Raw genomic sequence first — 16,719 nt, 5'->3', positions numbered from 1 at the left:
GTCTATTGTGTCTGATAGAGGAGTACAATTTGTCTCCAAATTCTGGAGAGTTTTCTGGGAAAGATTTGTTATTGCTTTAACCTTCTCTTCGGCTTACCATCCTGAATCCAATGGACAAACCGAGAGGACTAACCAAACTCTGGAACAAATCCTGCGCTGTTTGGTTAGTTTGCAGCTGGAAGAGTGGTGCTCGTCCTTGTCGCTGACAGAGTTTGCGTTTATTAGCAGAGTTAGCCAGTCCACGGGGACGATGCCCTTCTGTTACAACTATGGATTTCTCCCCCATTTTGGGGAGTTCTCCAGGTTGGATTCGGGGTGTTCGAGGGTCAATTCTATAGGATAGATAAAAAACAGCGGTGTCCAGGCGCTGCACAGAGTCAGGCTGAAACAGGATGAAATTTTAACCGTTTAATTAAACTAATTGCAAAACGCGTTTTCCGTGACGTGATGTTCCCTTCATCAGGTACTAATTAGGCAGTGTTGGATCCACCTTATATAAATAGTAATGATTAAAACAATTAATAACACAAACAATAAAGTGTGATGCCCTGGCCTATCAGGTCGTCACAGGGTATTGTGCAGTCTGCCCTTCTGCACGGTATCCACTCCTCCTTGGTTACGGATCCTGGTCCTTTGGTTTTGCTAACAGCTTAGCCAGTCAAAATCCTAGGAACACTTTACACCAAACCCACCAGACACATCATTGGGAGGTCTGAAGGGAATAGGGCCACCCATATCGGGGGTTGGTAGGGGGAAGTGAGAAAGTGACAAAGAAGTGAAACAGGAGTGAAAGGAGTAGGAGGTGGAAAGTGTCCGCGCGGACCCCCCTCGAGCCACCGCGGCTCCGGATCCAAGCAGCTCGGCCGCTGGCACGGGGGCGGCACACATCGAAAAACCTGGCGTCATGATCAGCATATGAGCAGTACCCACTTACCTGGGTGACATGCGCCTTGAAAGTCGAAGACTGCAGGTCCAGAGTCCTTTTCCCACCAATTCCGCCATTGTCCGCCATCTTTTCGTGCCAAAAAGCTGTCTTCATCGGAAAAGTGCGTAAAGCCTAAGCCTTGCCCTTTGTCTTCCTTGTGAGGCCAGAACCGGAAGTTCCCAGAGGGCCATGGTCAGCGAGAGTGTGCTGCGAAAAGACCGAGGGGGCGGGCCAGAATGTGTTACTAGCGGAAGTGGAGCAGGGACGCCAGGACTCTGCGACAATGTTCCTGGAAGACACAGTGGCAAGATGGCAGAGTGAGACTGGTCCCCAGAGCGTGCTGTCCCTGGGACCGCGACATGGATAGAGGAGGAAACAGAGCAGCTGTGCAGGAGAATGCGGACGCAATTCCTGTTCATTCTGAATCACTGGAGGGAAGAAGAGATGAGGAGCCTGGCGGTGGCGGTGCGAGCCCGTGAGATTGAAATCCCACGTGAAGAGAGGGTAAGCGGTTACCCAGTCCCTATTGATTGCCAAAATCCGGCCACAGCGGCTGAGGGATCCGGACCATCCCTGCTCGCGGTGAGCGCTCCACCATCAACTACCCTGTCCTCGGCGGACGCCGAGCTGCCCACACCAACCCCAGCAGCGGAACCTTCAGTGTATCTACAGGAAGCTCCAGCTGTAGAGATCAAGACCACAACCCTCATTCCAGTCATGGCAGCGGTCATCCAGACACCGACCAGACTAGACCCGGCCACATCACCTGGCCCGTCCTCAGATGCGGAGCACCCAGACCCTGCAACCTCGGCTGCGGAGCAGTCAGTTCATCAGTTTACACCTGCGGGAGCGGAACAAAGAAGTCCACCTGTTCCGCAACTGCGCAGCATCCCGACGGCTGTTGGGTCCGCCAGAGTCCAAGTAAAGCCAGAGCCAGATAGGGAGCTGAGGCCGGACGCTGATGCCCCCTACTGGGAACGACAACCACACCAGCGACAGATGACGCCAGTAATGATCATGCAAGAGCGACAACAACAGGAGAAGCCTGCCCTAACCTGGAAAGGAAAAAGAGTACCTAAGTAAGGCCACGTTCCATGTCTGTGGGCCGCAGCACAAAGGGTACGTCAGGCGGTTTAACCCTGAGAAGGGATGGGGTTTTCTATGGGAAGCGGATCTCTCCGAGGAAGTATTTGTCACGCGCCGAGGTGTTGAGCAACATCTCCCCAGTGGCCACCCAGGTCGTAACCTGGAGGCTGGAGAAGTGGTCAGCTACACCCGACATTGGGGTGAACGGGGCTGGTTCACCTTAGATGTGAAGCGGCTCACTATAGTCGATGAGTGAGTAGTAACAGCCGCCGCTGTCAATTACCTGCCTCCCAGTGAGCGGAGCTGAGTGTTATAAAAAATGTTACAGTACCAGTAGTTACGATGCCATAGAATTGTTAAGCATCGGTGCTTTCATTTGTTTTATTTCATAGTTTATATTCCATATAGAAAACGTTAGTAAATAAGTGCCTAATCAACCAGTTTTAATGAAAAGAGTGAAAGTTAACAGATTTGCAAGTAAATTGTTGAAAAGTGTACAACCGGTACATGGACTTCGTTTAGGTTTCTATGCATAAGTCAATATGGACCACGGTCACAGGACTGGCGTGACCAACATGAACTTGTGTTTTGTAGTGTTTTGTATGATAGTTGCACCTCCTGTGCCAACCAGAGTTGTCTAAAAGACAACACCCGGGACCTTAACCCGGTCACGAACCCACAATAGGTTTCCAGGGGGAACAGGTTGTTTGGGTGGCGGGTTATTGGGATCCGGGACATTGGGACTGGACTGTCGCAGGAAGCGGCTTCAATGGAGTAGGTTGAGCCTCCGTTACCATAGAAACCGGTAACGTCCCATTGTTGGGCACCAAACTCTTAATAATTTTAGTAACGTTTAAGTGAAGTGCCTCCCCTGTGAGGGATGGAACCCATTAATAAAAGTGCATAATGTTAAAATGTTCCTTTTTCCTTTTACAGTTAAAAAAACAAAATTAACCTCTGGTGTCCTGTAGATCGGGGACGGGCTACGTTAAACCAAGGGCGAATGTGACACCCTGGCCTATCAGGTCGTCAAAGGGTATTGTGCAATCTGCCCTTCTGCACGGTATCCACTCCTCCTTGGTTACGGATCCTGGTCCTTTGGTGTTGCTAACAGCTTAGCCAGTCAAAATCCTAGGAACACTTTACACCGAACCCACCAGACACACCATTGGGGGGCCTGAAGGGAATAGGGACGCCCATATGGGGGGTTGCTAGGGGGAAGTGAGAAAGTGACAGAGAAGTGAAACAGGAGTGAAAGGAGTAGGAGGTGGAAAGTGACTCTCCGAGAGGGAGAGGTCACTGGTCCAGAGCAGGGCTCCTGCAGTTTACTAGGTGGCAGACATTAATCTGGGCCTGGTAGGAGCTGAAGCCCCGGTCGCAGGGTATCGCGTCAAGGGGCACGGACTGCCAAGAAGGGCAGCCGGCGGCCCTGAGCCATCACCGGGCAGGGGCCAGGGCATGACGGGTACGTGAAGTAGCTTCACTCGTCCCAGTAATTTACCCGACTGGGGTGAAGACTTCAAGATTCATCCCCAACCGCTCCAAAATCGGTGTACTAGTGCACCGATGGGATAGGACTTTCCCAAATACAGTCCAAAGAAATCCTACGCATGAACCCTGAGAGCAAGCTCACTCCGTTAGCCATTCGGGTGAGCGGAACCCGAAAACTTTCAAGTTTGACGGTCAAACGAGTAAGAAGGTGCCACGGAAAAGGCCACAGGCTAGCAGCAACACCAAGGGCATGGATCTCAGCGTACTTCCTCCATGCTGCAGTGGTGCTCAGAATTCTGGTTTACCTTCTGTCGGTGTTATTATTCCTGAACTGAGTGGGTACGCTGAAAAGCCCCTTTTCTTCTACCCAAACACCAACACCCAACGGGCCCCGGGGCACAAACCCCCTACCCATGGAGGGGTTAAACATCCTGCTGCTACACCATCGCCACCGGGCTCCCCCAACAGCAGCGCTGGTCCTCCACATCACCACACACCGTGGGTGGCGTCACGAACTTTCTAATCCCCTGTACATACTCCCCCTCTTCTTTTAATTCAAGTGTCCGCACGGACCCCCCGGGTCCGGAGACCCCTCGAGCCACCACGGCTCCGGATCCGAGCGGCTCGACCGCTGGCACGGGGGCAGCACAAAATCAATGATAAATACAAACCCAGGCAAAATGATCAAAATAATGAAACATTAAAGTGTTTTTTTCCATGCATTTTTCATGCTGATGTTACAGCTGGGACCCGGATCTCACTGCTCTTAGTGGTACCAGTGCTAATCCCAGTAGTTTAACACTCCGAATGCTGCAATCAATGCGATCGCAGCATTCAGGAGGCAGGGGAAGGAATCGCTTATCTCTACCTGGCGATCAGGTCCCTGTAATGCGATCACAGGGAGCCGATCACATCACTGCCATCTCAAAACTGGGTCGTCACCATGATGACCCGGGTTAAAAAGCTATGGAGAGCCTCACACACCTTGCCAGATGCATGGTATGTGAGGCGAAGTGCCAGTTCCTCGAGTGCAACACTGACAGATATAATCCATTGTAGTGATCGAGTGTGAGCACTGCAGAGGATTATATCTGCAGAAAAATTGCAGAAACAATTGACATGCTGCTTCTTTTTTGTGCAACAAAATGTGCAAGGAAAAAAGAAGCAACATGGGCACAGCAAAACAGGATTCTCATAGACTTTGGTGGCATGCGTTTTTCCTTGCAGTATTGATTAAAATCTGCAAGAAAAAAAAAATGCTCCAAAAAAGCAATGTGTGCACATAACCTAAAGGTGTGTATGTGTGTCGCCCCCGCATCAGCAGCCTGCCGCTGCCGCTCGGATCCGGATCTGCGGTGGCTCGAGGGGTCTCCGGACCCAAGGGGTCGGGGTCGCGCAGCCACCCGGTATAAAGGGGGTTATTTACAGGGGTAGGTGTGGAAGGTTTGTGACGCCTCCCGTGGTGCGTGGTAAGATGGAGTACCACCGCTGCGATTGGGAGTACCCGGTGGCGATGGTGTGGGCAGCCAGGTGTTTAACCCCTCCATGGGTATGGTGAATGCCCCGGGACTCGGTGATGGTGTCGGGGAGGTGCCATCAGGACGGTAAGGGTTAATTGCGTACTCAGTCCGATAACGCTGACACTGACAACCGTGGTAAACCAAAGTTCTTGATGCCACTGCAGCAGGGAAGGAGCATGCCTGGATCCCGTGCTCGTTGGTGTTGCTTGTTAGCCTGTGACCTTGACCTTGGCACCTCTTTTCTGTAGTTGGTCCCTTTTAGCATAGAACTAAATGGGTCCTGCTCACCAGTATGGCTAACTGGGTGAGCTTGCTCTCAGAGTTCACGCTTGGGATTTTCTGGACTATGTAGTGGGAAAGTCCTATCCCCCTCATTGCACTAGTACCCCGATTTTGGAGCGGGTGTAGAACGGATCTTGAAGGCTCCGTCCTCGTCGGGTAAATTACCAGGACGCCTGAAGCTACTTCCTGGCCTGTGGTCCACGTACCCCGTCGTGCCCTGGCCCCTGCCCGGTGATGACACAAGGCCACCGACTGTCCTCCTTGACAGTCCGTGCCCCTTGTCACGATCCCCTCGACCGGGGTCCAGCTCCTACAAGGCCCAGACCAACGTCTGCAACCTATTAGTTCATGGAGCCCAGCTCCTAAACTCTCCTCTCGAGAGTCACTTCACAACTCACTTGGGACCTCTCCTCTTGAGAGTTACTTCTCTACTGACTGTCTCCTCACACTCCTGATCTCCTCTAACCAACCCCCTGTTCCTAGGGTTTTGATTAGCTTGTTCTTAGCAACACAAAAGATCAGGGACCCATAACCAAGGAGGAGGTGGATATCATGCAGAAGGGCAGATTGCACAATACCCTGTGACAACCTGATAGGCCAGGGAACCATTTTTGTACATTTTGGTATACTCTGCATTACAGGCTTATTTACCCACAGAACTGTTGTCAGTTGTTTTTCTGTGTGGTTGATTGCAACTGATTTACAAGAGTAAAGGCTGCTTTACACGCAGCAACATCGCTAGCGATGTCGCTCATGGAAGCACCCGCTCCGTCGTTTGTGCGTCACGGGCAAATCGCTGCCTGTGGCGCACAATATCGCTAGTATCCATCACACAAACTTACCTGCCTAACAACGTCGCTGTGGCCGGCGAACTGCTTCTCTTCCAAGGGGGCAGTTCTTGCGACGTCACAGCGACGTCACACTGCAGGCATCCAATTGAAGCGGAGGGGCAAAGAGCAGCCGCAGGAAAGTCACTCAAACCTCGTTGCCGGAGGACGCAGGTACGGTGTTGTTCGTCATTCCTGGGGTGTCACACGTAGCGATGTGTGCTGCCTCAGGAATGATGAACAACCTGCGTCCAGCACCATCAACGATATTTGGGATTTGAACGACGTGTCAACGATCAACGATTAGGTGAGTATTTTTGATCGTTAGCGGTTGCTCGTACGTGTCACACGCAATGACGTCGCTAACGAGGCCAGATATGCGTCACGAATTCCGTGACCCCAACGACATCTCGTTAGCGATGTCATTGTGTGTAAAGCCCCCTTAAGAAAACAGATTCTGTTTAATCACAATGGGTATGTGCCCAAGTTAAAAGGGGTTGTCTACCACTTGGACAACCCCTTCTGATTCCCTATATTCACCCCCATTAAAATAAAAACACTTACAGGTGCATCTCAATAAATTAGAGTAGCATCAACAAGTTAATTTATTTCAGTATTTCAATACAAAAAGGGAAACATATTATATAGAGTCATTACGCACAGAGTAATCTATTTCAAGTGTTTATTTCTGTTAATGTCGATGATTATGGCAACTCCAATTCCCTTGTTTGGAGGAAGAAAAAGGATTAGTATAACCCCAAAAACACAATCCCAACAGTGAAGCATGGGGGTGGAAACATCATACATTCGGGGTACTTTTCTGCAAAGGGGAAAGGACAACTGCCTTGTATAGAAGGGAGGATAGATGGGGTCATGTATTGCCAATTTGCCATAATTTGGTAAACAACCTCATTCCCTCAGTAAAAACATTGAAGATGGTTAATGGCTGGGATTACCTACATAACAATGATCTTAAACACAAAGCCAGGAGTGGCTCTGTAAAAACTATTTCAAGATCATTGAGAGGCCTAGCCAGTCTCCAGACCTGAACCCAATTGAAAATCTTTGGAGGGAGGTAAAATTCAATGTTGCCGAGCAACAGCCCGAAACCTTAAAGATCTGTATGGAGGAGTGGGCAAAAAACCCTGCTGCAGTGTGATCAAACTTGGTCAAGAAGTACAGGAAATATCTGACCTCTGTAATTGCAAACAAAGGTTTCTGTACCAAATATTAAGTTCTGTTTTTCTATTGTATCAAATCTTATTTCATGTAATAAAATGCAAATTAATTATTTGAAAATTATATAAAGTGATTTTTTCTTTTTTTTTTTGTTTTTTGTTCTGTCTGTTACAGTTGAAAAGTCTCTACGATAAAAATGACAGACCTCTCCATTCTTTGTAGACAGGAAAATTTGCAAATTTGACAGTGTATTAAATACTTATTTTCCACACTGTAATTCTTCTGAAATAGCCATCTTACCTCAATGTACAGGGAATTGCAACTTACAAGTGCATATCAATAAATTAAAATATCATCAAAAAGTTAATTTCAGTAATTCAATCTAAAAAGGCAAACACATAAATTATATACAGTCATTACACACAGAGGAATCTATTTCAAGTGTTTATTTCTGTTAATGTTGATGATTATGGCTAACAGCCAATGAAAACCCAAAAGTCATTATCTCAGAAAATTTGAATATTATATAAGACCAAATGAAAAGATGATTTTAAACTCCGCAATGTTGGCCTACTGAAAAGTCTGTACAGTAAATGCACTCAATACTTGGTCAGGGCTTCTTTTGCATAAATTACTGCATCTACGGCATGGAATGGAGGCGATCAGCCTGTGGCACTGCTGAAGTGTTATGGAAGCCCAGGTTGCTTTGATGGCAGCCTTCAGCTTGTCTGCATTGTTTAGTCTGGTGTCTCTCATCTTCCTTTTGACAATACCAGGCAAGTTTGCTGGCCAATCAAGCACAGTGATACTGTGGTTATTGCACCAGGTATTAGTACTTTAGACAGTGTGGACAGGTGCCAAGTCATGCTGGAAAATAAAAATTCCCATCTCCAAAAAGCTTGTCGGCAGAGGGAACCATGAAGTGCTCTAAAATTTCCTGGTACAGCTGGGCTGACTTTGGTTTTGATAAAGCACAGTGGACCTACCCCAGCAGATGACATGGCTCCCCAAACCATCACTGATTGTGGAAACTTTACACTAGACCTCAAGCAGCTTGGATTGTGGTCTCTCCACTCTTCCTCCATACTCTAGGACCTTGATTTGCAAATGAAATGTAAAATTTACTTTCATCTGAAAACAACACATTGGACCACAGAGCAACAGTCCAGTTCTTTTTCTCCTTGGCCCAGGTAAGATGCTTCTGGCATTGTCTTTTGGTCATGAGTGGCTTGATACAGAATGCGACAGTTGTAGCCCATGTCCTGGATACATCCGTGTGTGGTAGCTATTAAAGTACTGACTCCAGCAGCAGTCCACTACTTGTGAATCTCCCACAAATTTTTAAATGACCTTTTCTTAACAATCCTATCAGGGCTACATCATTCCAGTTGCTTACGCACTTTTTTCTACCACACTTTTTCCTTTCACTTAACTATCCAATAATATGCTTGGATACAGTACTCTGTGAACAGCCAGCTTTTTCAGCACTGACCTTTTGTGGCTTATCCTCCTTGTGGAGTGAGTCAGTGACTGCCTCCTAAACATCTGTCAAGTCAGAAATCTTCCCCATGATTTTATAGCCTACTGAACCAGAATAGGGGACTATTTTATTTGCTTAGGAAGCCTTTTAAGCTAATTTTCTGAGATAATGACTTTTTGGTTTTCATTGGCCATATGACATAATCATCAACATTAACAGAAATAACTCTTGAAATAGATCACTCTGTAATGACTCTATATAATAATGTGTTTCCCTTTTCACATTGAATTATTGAAATAAACTAACTTTTTCATGATATTCTAATTTATTGAGATGCACTTGTAACTAGATGTAAAGCAGAATGTACTGTATATAACAATAGAGAGTAGTAGCTCTAACAGAAGCAATATACAATCTCACATAGAGTGCTGGTCCCTGTGAGGAGGAGAATAAATGATTAGGCTGTAGCCTCACAACAAGCAGTTTTACTCCACAGCAGTGGTTTTTATGCTTCCCTCTCTGTAGATCATTCCATACAGCTCAAGGCAACCTACGAGAACTTGGATTTGTTTTTTGTAAACTTAAATATAAAGACCACGATTGGCAAGTGTGCGGGGATTTGAAAGTCTTGAGCATGCTGCTCGGGCAACAAGCTGGGTATACCAAGCACCCTTGTTTTCTGTGTCTATAAGACAGTTGTGACCAACAAAATCACTGGAGCAAGAAGTTGGCAGCTGAGAGTGCTCACAGTTGGTGAAACAAATGTCCTCCGAGAAACTTTGGTACATCCCCATAAAGTTCTTCTACCACCTCTCCACATAAAATTGGGATTGATGAAGCAATTTGTAAAATCACTTTTAAGAGACACAATGATTACGTGGAATAACCAAAACAGCGCTTGAAAGCATTTTTTCTTAGCGCAATGCTTACTCCCTTAGGCCTGAAACGCACACCCTTGAAAACCACGTGCCTGTAATACGGGTCATTTTTCGGGTCCGTTTTCCATTTTTTAGGTCTGTTTTTATGGTATGTGTGGTCTGCGTGTGTATCCCGTATGCTAGCCGTATGTGCGTGTGAAATGTCTGTGTGTGCGTGTGAAACTTAACTGACATGTGTTTGTGTTTTATGTGAGAAATGTTGCATGTGTGATGCAAAATGTCGTTACTACATGTCGGCTGACAGCAGACAGAGTTGCGCGATGAGAATGAACTCGGGTGAACATCACCCGAATTCATTGCCATGCTGCGGCTCTGTCTGTGTGCCACGTAATGATTAACGGTCACCCGTGGAAAATTCACCGGTGACCGCTAATTCCCCGAGTGACGGAAGTGAGCAGCCCTCTCTCATACTCACCGATCCCCGATCACCAGCGTGGCGCTGCACAGCATTCACACTGCTCTGGCGGCTTTTATTATTTTGAAAAAGCCGGCCGCTCATTCCCTGCTTTCCCCGCCCACCGGCAAATATGATTGGTTGCAGTGAGACACGCCCACACGCTGTGTGGTGACAGGAGCTGCAGCAGACACCACCACTCCTGACAGCTCCATGCAGCAACTGAAGAGAGTCGCGCGATCAGCGATGATGTCACTGAGGTTACTCGCGGCCACCGCTGGATCATACAACTGTGACAGCAAGTCACGTGAGTGACAGCGATGAAGTCACAGGTGAGTTGCTGTCACAGTTGTATGATCCAGCGGTGGCCGCGAGTTACCTGACTGACGTTATCGCTGATCGCGCGACTCTCTTCAGTTGCTGCATGGAGCTGTCAGGAGCGGCGGTGTCTTCTGCAGCTCCTGTCACCTCCATGTAGCAGAGCTGGAAGCGACGCTGGAACTCCGTGGATTATGACGGACATGGAGGGCTTTTTCAGGCTGAATAAAGTGGTGAATGAGGGTATTTGTTAGTGGTTTTTATTGCAAATAAAGGATTTTTTCAGGAGTGTGTGTTTATTTATTTACTGTAACTTACAGATTAATCATGGAAGGTATCTCGGGGAGACGCCTGACATGATTAATCTAGGATTTAGTGGCAGATATGGGCTGCCATTAACTCCTTATTACCCCGATTGCCAACGCACCAGGGCAAATCGGGAAGAGCCGGGTACAGTCCCAGAACTGTCGCAGCAAATGGATGCGGCAATTCTGGCCGGCTGCTGGCTGATATTGTTAGGCTGGGGGGCTCCCCATAACGCGGGGCACCCCATCCTGAGAATACCAGCCTGCAGCCGTATGGCTTTATCTGGGTGGTATTAAAATTGGGGGGGACCGCACGCCGTTTTTTTTAATTATTTATTTATCTGCTCCATAGTGACACGCCCACCGGCGGCTGTGATTGGTTGCAGTTAGACAGCTGTCACTCAGCGTGTGGGCGTGTCTCACTGCAACCAATCATATTTGCCGGTGGGCAGGGAAAGCAGGGAATACGAGATTGTTTAATGAGCGGCCGGCTTTTTCAAAATAGTAAAAGCCGCCGGAGCTTTTATAACAGCAGTGCAGCGCCACGCCAGAGATCAGGGAACGGTAAGTATGAGAGAGGGGGGGAACTGACCGACAGACAGCGAGAGGGACAGATAAGACAGAGAGACCGACCGACAGACATAGAGAGAGACCGACCGACCGACGGACTGAGGGAGAGAACGACACAGAAAAAAAAAAAAGACCGACATCACATGAAAAAAGCACAAAACGTACACAGAGCATACAGAGATGCGTCTGTGTCACTTAGGCGTGCGCACAGACCCATTGACTTTCATTGGGTCCGTGTGTGCGTGTTCCGTAATGAAAACGGACATGCTTCCGTGCAAAACGGAGACACAAACATAGGACGCACACGGACACACAGACCTTAATGAAAAACGCACATATGTCCTCAAACATTAAATAACATTGGTGCATGTTTGTCCGTGTCTCCGGTATATACGGAAATGGACCAAACTCGCACGTGTTTTACGGTTGTGTGTTGCAGGCCTTAGAAGCAGAGGAGTTACAGCTATTAATCCATATTGGATATGTGAAGTGGAATAAGTCCAGATCACAATCTTTTTTTAAAATGTATTTCCTGTATGAAAGTGAATTTCATTTTCGTTTTCCGTAATAGTGTCTTGATTTGAATGCGTTTGGCAGGCGAATTGATATCTTTTATGTTGAAACAGGCCACTGTGTTCGAGTCGGGTAGAGTCTTGTCAGTCATGGGTATTGTTTTTATACTGTGCTCGATGATTCCAGATCTCGCCTAAAAAACACTACAAATAAAATAAGCACAAAGGTATTTTCATCAGCAGCGTTGCATTCCATCATGCAGACAAAGTAGTCCAAGTAGTGACTACTACCCTATTCTCATTAGACAAAGAAGTACAAGAAGCAATGGGATGAAACTGAAAGAAAGGAGATGCAGATTAGACATTAGGAAAAACTGTCTGACAGTGTGAGCAGTCAGAGAGTTGAACAGGCTACCACGGGAGGTGGTGAGTTGTCCATTAAATGGAAGCTGAATAAACATATAGCTGGGAAGATTTAGAAAAACCTGCACTCACAGGATGTTGGACCCAATGGCCCTTGAGGTCCCTTCCAACACTACCATTTTATAATTCAACTTATACTATAAAATGAAAAACAAAATTTGATTTCTTGATTACTCTTTCCAGGAAGAAACTTAAAATATGGCGAAAGGGATTGATGGGAGGCAGTAACCAAACATCAGCTCCGTCCATGGTCAAACTAATATGTCTAGGGGGCACAGAACTAGAGAAAGGGGGAGGGGTGGGGGCAGGGGTTTAATATCTAATATCACTGGTTAAGAAGTCTCGTATTATAAAGACAAAGTCAAAAATAGTGATGACACAAACCGTGCTTCTTTGCCTTGGAAGAAGTAGATTTTTTTAACAGCCCGCTCCTCTGTTTTTTGCTGTAGAGGGAACTGCTATCAAGTATCTATTGTAATCCAAGAGGGTATGTCAACTGGGGATATTTTCAAAATGTTCCAAGCTTTGTGGAGATCCTCAGGCGTACATAATGTGATTTGCTCCCCTTCTTTGAAGATTCCCAGCCCAAAGGGGAGCAGCTATATGTAGTTCAATTTATTAATTGTTAGGAGTAGTAGGGGCTTGAGTTTCCTCCTCTTTGTCAATGTGGACGGAGAGACATCTTAACTTATCTGAATAGGAGATCCCTCATATGAAAAGGATGATTTTCCTCTAGCTCTTGCAAGGATTGCAGAGGTATCTACAAAGCTCAGCAGGCCACATATTTGATCTTGAGGAGCATAAAACTGTTTCGTTTTGGGTCTGAGAGCTCTATGAACTCTATGACAATTACATCTGCTCTGTCTTTCCCAAGTATGGAGGAAAACATTTATTTGGAGGCTTTTTCATAGCATTCTGCAGCAAAGGTTTCAGGAATTCCCTTTTGTTTGATGTTTTTACGTCTGCTCCTGTTTACTTGGTCTTCTACTGCAAGTATGGCAGAGTTAATTTTGTGTTGGTGGAAGATAGTCTGTTCTTTTAAAGACTTAAGGTCCAGTCACACTAAACAACTTACCAGCAATCCCAACAATGATAGGGATCGCTGGTAAGTTGCTAGGAGGTTGCTGGTGAGATGTCACACTGCGACGCTCCAGCGATCCCACCAGCAACCTGACCTGGCAGGGATCGCTGGAGCGTCGCTACACGAGTTGCTGGTGAGCTCACCAGCAACCAGTGACCAGCCCCCAGCGCCGCGTGGAAGATGCTGCCGCTTGGTAACTAAGGTAAATATCGGGTAACCAACCCGATATTTACCTTGGTTACCAGCGCACGCAGCTACACGTGCAGAGAGCAGGGAGCAGCACACACTGAGCGCTGGCTCCCTGCTCTCCTAGTTACAGCACACATCGGGTTAATTACTTGTTGCTTAGTGTGACGGGTTGTTGCTTAGTGTGACGGGGCCTTTAGGGGTACTTCACACACAGCGAGATCGCTGCTGAGATCGCTGCTGAGTCACGGTTTTTGTGACGCAGCAGTGACCTCATTAGCGATCTCCCTGTGTGTGACACTGAGCAGCGATCTGGCCCCTGCTGTGAGATCGCTGCTCGTTACACACAGCTCTGGTTCGTTTTTTTATTGTTGCTCTCCCGCTGTTAAGCACACGTCGCTGTGTGTGACAGCGAGAGAGCAACAATCCTGAATTTGCAGGGAGCAGGAGCCGGCTTCTAACAGCCTGCGGTAAGCTGTAACCAGGGTAAACATCGGGTAACCAAGGTGGTTACCCGATATTTACCTTCGTTACCAGCCTCCGCAGCTCTCATGCTGCCAGTGCCGGCTCCTGCTCCCTGCACACGCTAAGCTAAGCGGTGTGCACTGGTAACTAAGGTAAACATCGGGTAACCATACCCGATGTTTACCTCAGTTACCAGTGTCCGCAGCTTCCAGACGCCGGCTCCGTGCAAGTACAGCGTCGCTTGCACATCGCTGCTGGCTGGGGGCTGGTCACTGGTCGTTGGTGAGATCTGCCTGTTTGACAGCTCACCAGCGACCATGTAGCGACGTAGCAGCGATCCTGACCAGGTCAGATCGCTGGTGGGATCGCTGCTGCGTCGCTAAATTGTGACGGTACCCTTAGAGAAATCAATGAAGTCTGACTGGGAGGCTTCAAGGGATTTGACCCTGTGACCTATTTGCTTTAGATCTGTTCTGAGACCAGAGCTTTGTTTTAGTAGAGGCTTCAGAGCTTGGGCTAGAGATTTTTTCAAAGAGGTTCTGGAGATAGATGTGGCATCGTTGGCGTAAAGCTGGGGTGACACGGGGATTACTGCGATCCCCTCGCATGACACTTGGCTCACGCTGGCAGTACAGCAGAGCCGAGTGTCATGCAAATGTTCCTGCGACTGAGGTCCGATCGTGCGAGCGGATCTCAGCTGTGGGGGGCGGACCGGCACTGAGAAGGGGCGGTCTGGCACTGCAGAGGGGCGGGCCGATGCTGTGGAGGGGAGGGAGGGATTTATCTCCCTCTCTCCTCTGTAGCCGGCTATTGCCATTCTCACACTGCACTCGCGGTACACCAGTGTACCGCGAGTGCAGTGCGATTTTTCTCTCACCCCATAGACTTGAATAGGTGCGAGAGGAACAATGATCGCATTACAGTCGCAGCATGCTGCAATTGTTTTCTCGGTCCGATTAGGGCTGAGAAAATAATCGCTCATGTGTGCTGACACACAGGCTAATATTGGTCCGGGTGGAATGCGATTTTTTTATCGCACTCCACTCACACTGATTTTCATGCCGTGTGCCTTAGGCCTTAGAATCAAAGTTGAAGTCATCATTACTTGAGTCTAAATTCTCCATTTACACAGCGGTGAGAGTGAAGATGGTCTCTTGGAAGTGGTCTGCAGGGTATAGAGTTTCTTCCTTTGGATTTTGTCTAGTTCTCCTTGTTTGTGAGAAGTATTGTTTTCCGAAGCGTTTTTTGCACGCTCTTTATTTGATTTGATCATTTTTGTGTTTGAGCTTGCTCTAAAGAGGATTGTCACTTGTTCATAGTTTAGAGTCTATGTGTACAGTACATTCTTCTATTTTGTTGTCATGGGTTAAGTCAGTGACGTAGAATTAGTAAAGGTACAGCCTGTAACCATGAATGAGTGTAAGCAAATTGTCTCTTCAGTAAGGAAGTATACAAACTCCAGTAGGCAGGCCGAAACAGGATTATAGATGTAGTAATTCCTGATTGCCAGAAGATGGCAGTACCACATCAGTATAATCAGAGTTGAACTAGAATGTAGTTGATTGTAAAATAGATATAATAGAGAGAATCTTTTTTTTTTTTTTTTCTTTTTTAAACAAACTACAACAGTTATAAAATCTTGACTGCTGTTATAGAAACGAGAGCCGGGGAGCAGCAGTACAGCTTATTGGTACCAAGTCTCTTTAACAGAAGTTTAAAATGGCTGAGTTTGGAGTCAGGAAGGAGCAGTTAGTCAAAATCTCGGAATTTGGTTCCTAAAAAAATCAAGCCAGCTGATTGGCTACTTTTGTAATAAAGTGGCTCAATTACAGATTTAGCATTTTTACACCCTTATTACTATTTTTTATTTTATTTATTTCCATCATTGATCCTAAAGCCTCTATACCCCCTCTAACAGCAGGGGATAAGGCCTTTCACTAACCTGTCCTCTGGAGTGATCCTTGCCGACCACCTCACTTCGATTCCTATATCAGCATCTATGGCTTGAGGTAAACGGTCTTTGTGCTGCTTTGGCCCAGCAGAGGATTGGCAGGAGTTCCAAAGGAAGAGAAGCCCTGCACCTCATTCTGCCATTGCCCACTCGGCGTCTAGGTCTAAGAGCCAGAGTCTTCCACCATCCCGCGGCAAGCTCAGGGCCTTGGAGAAGCGCTGTGCCTCCGCTTTTGGTGAGCCTTTCACAGGTGGAGGAGGGAGAGGGAGAGGCTGGGTGCCGCAGTACTTCTACCAGTGTTCCCACTGAAGGATCAGTTGCTCCCACCAGAAATTATCACCATTTCTCAAACGCTAACATTATCAACAGTAATTCTCTGTTATCAATATCATAATTAGGTTTTCCTGAAGATAATTCCTAGCTCTTGCTCTTGCTCTTTCCAATTACCTGTCTTGTATTTTCCAGTCAACAGTGCTGGCGCCACCGGCCCTTTACCGCCACCGGCCCTTTAAATCACCACATGGGCTGCTTGGGTGAACCAATGGGCTCTCTCACTGTCCAGGGTTAGAATGCTCACCAGTGATGTCTGTGCCCCAAGCCCCTCTTGTGATGTCTGTGCCCCAGCCCCTCTTGCGTTGTGTATGCCTCCCCAACCCTTCTTGCATTGTGTATGCCCCCCAGTCCCTCTTGTGTTGTGTTTGCCTCCAGTGTTTCCTATGATGTGCATGCCCCAGCATCTCCTGTGACTTATACATCACATTGGAAATGCTGGGGGCATATACATCA

The 16,719-nt window shown here is 47.4% G+C and overlaps 1 protein-coding gene across 1 annotated transcript in view; it reads left to right on the top strand.

Annotated features, from left to right (window-relative positions):
- The window catches only part of LOC142309851 (mannose-binding protein A-like), a 225,420-nt gene that overhangs the window by 71,388 nt on the left and 137,313 nt on the right, over nucleotides 1–16,719 (top strand). The window contains exon 5 of the mRNA XM_075347307.1: nucleotides 10,460–10,470. Within this exon, the coding sequence (XP_075203422.1) occupies nucleotides 10,460–10,470 (11 nt within the window). The remainder of the gene's footprint in view (nucleotides 1–10,459; nucleotides 10,471–16,719) is intronic.

Source organism: Anomaloglossus baeobatrachus, chromosome 5 (assembly GCF_048569485.1).
Source record: "Anomaloglossus baeobatrachus isolate aAnoBae1 chromosome 5, aAnoBae1.hap1, whole genome shotgun sequence".
Lineage (NCBI taxonomy): Eukaryota > Metazoa > Chordata > Amphibia > Anura > Aromobatidae > Anomaloglossus > Anomaloglossus baeobatrachus.
Note: the sequence above shows the minus strand (reverse complement) of the source record. Positions and strands in the feature narration are given on the sequence as shown.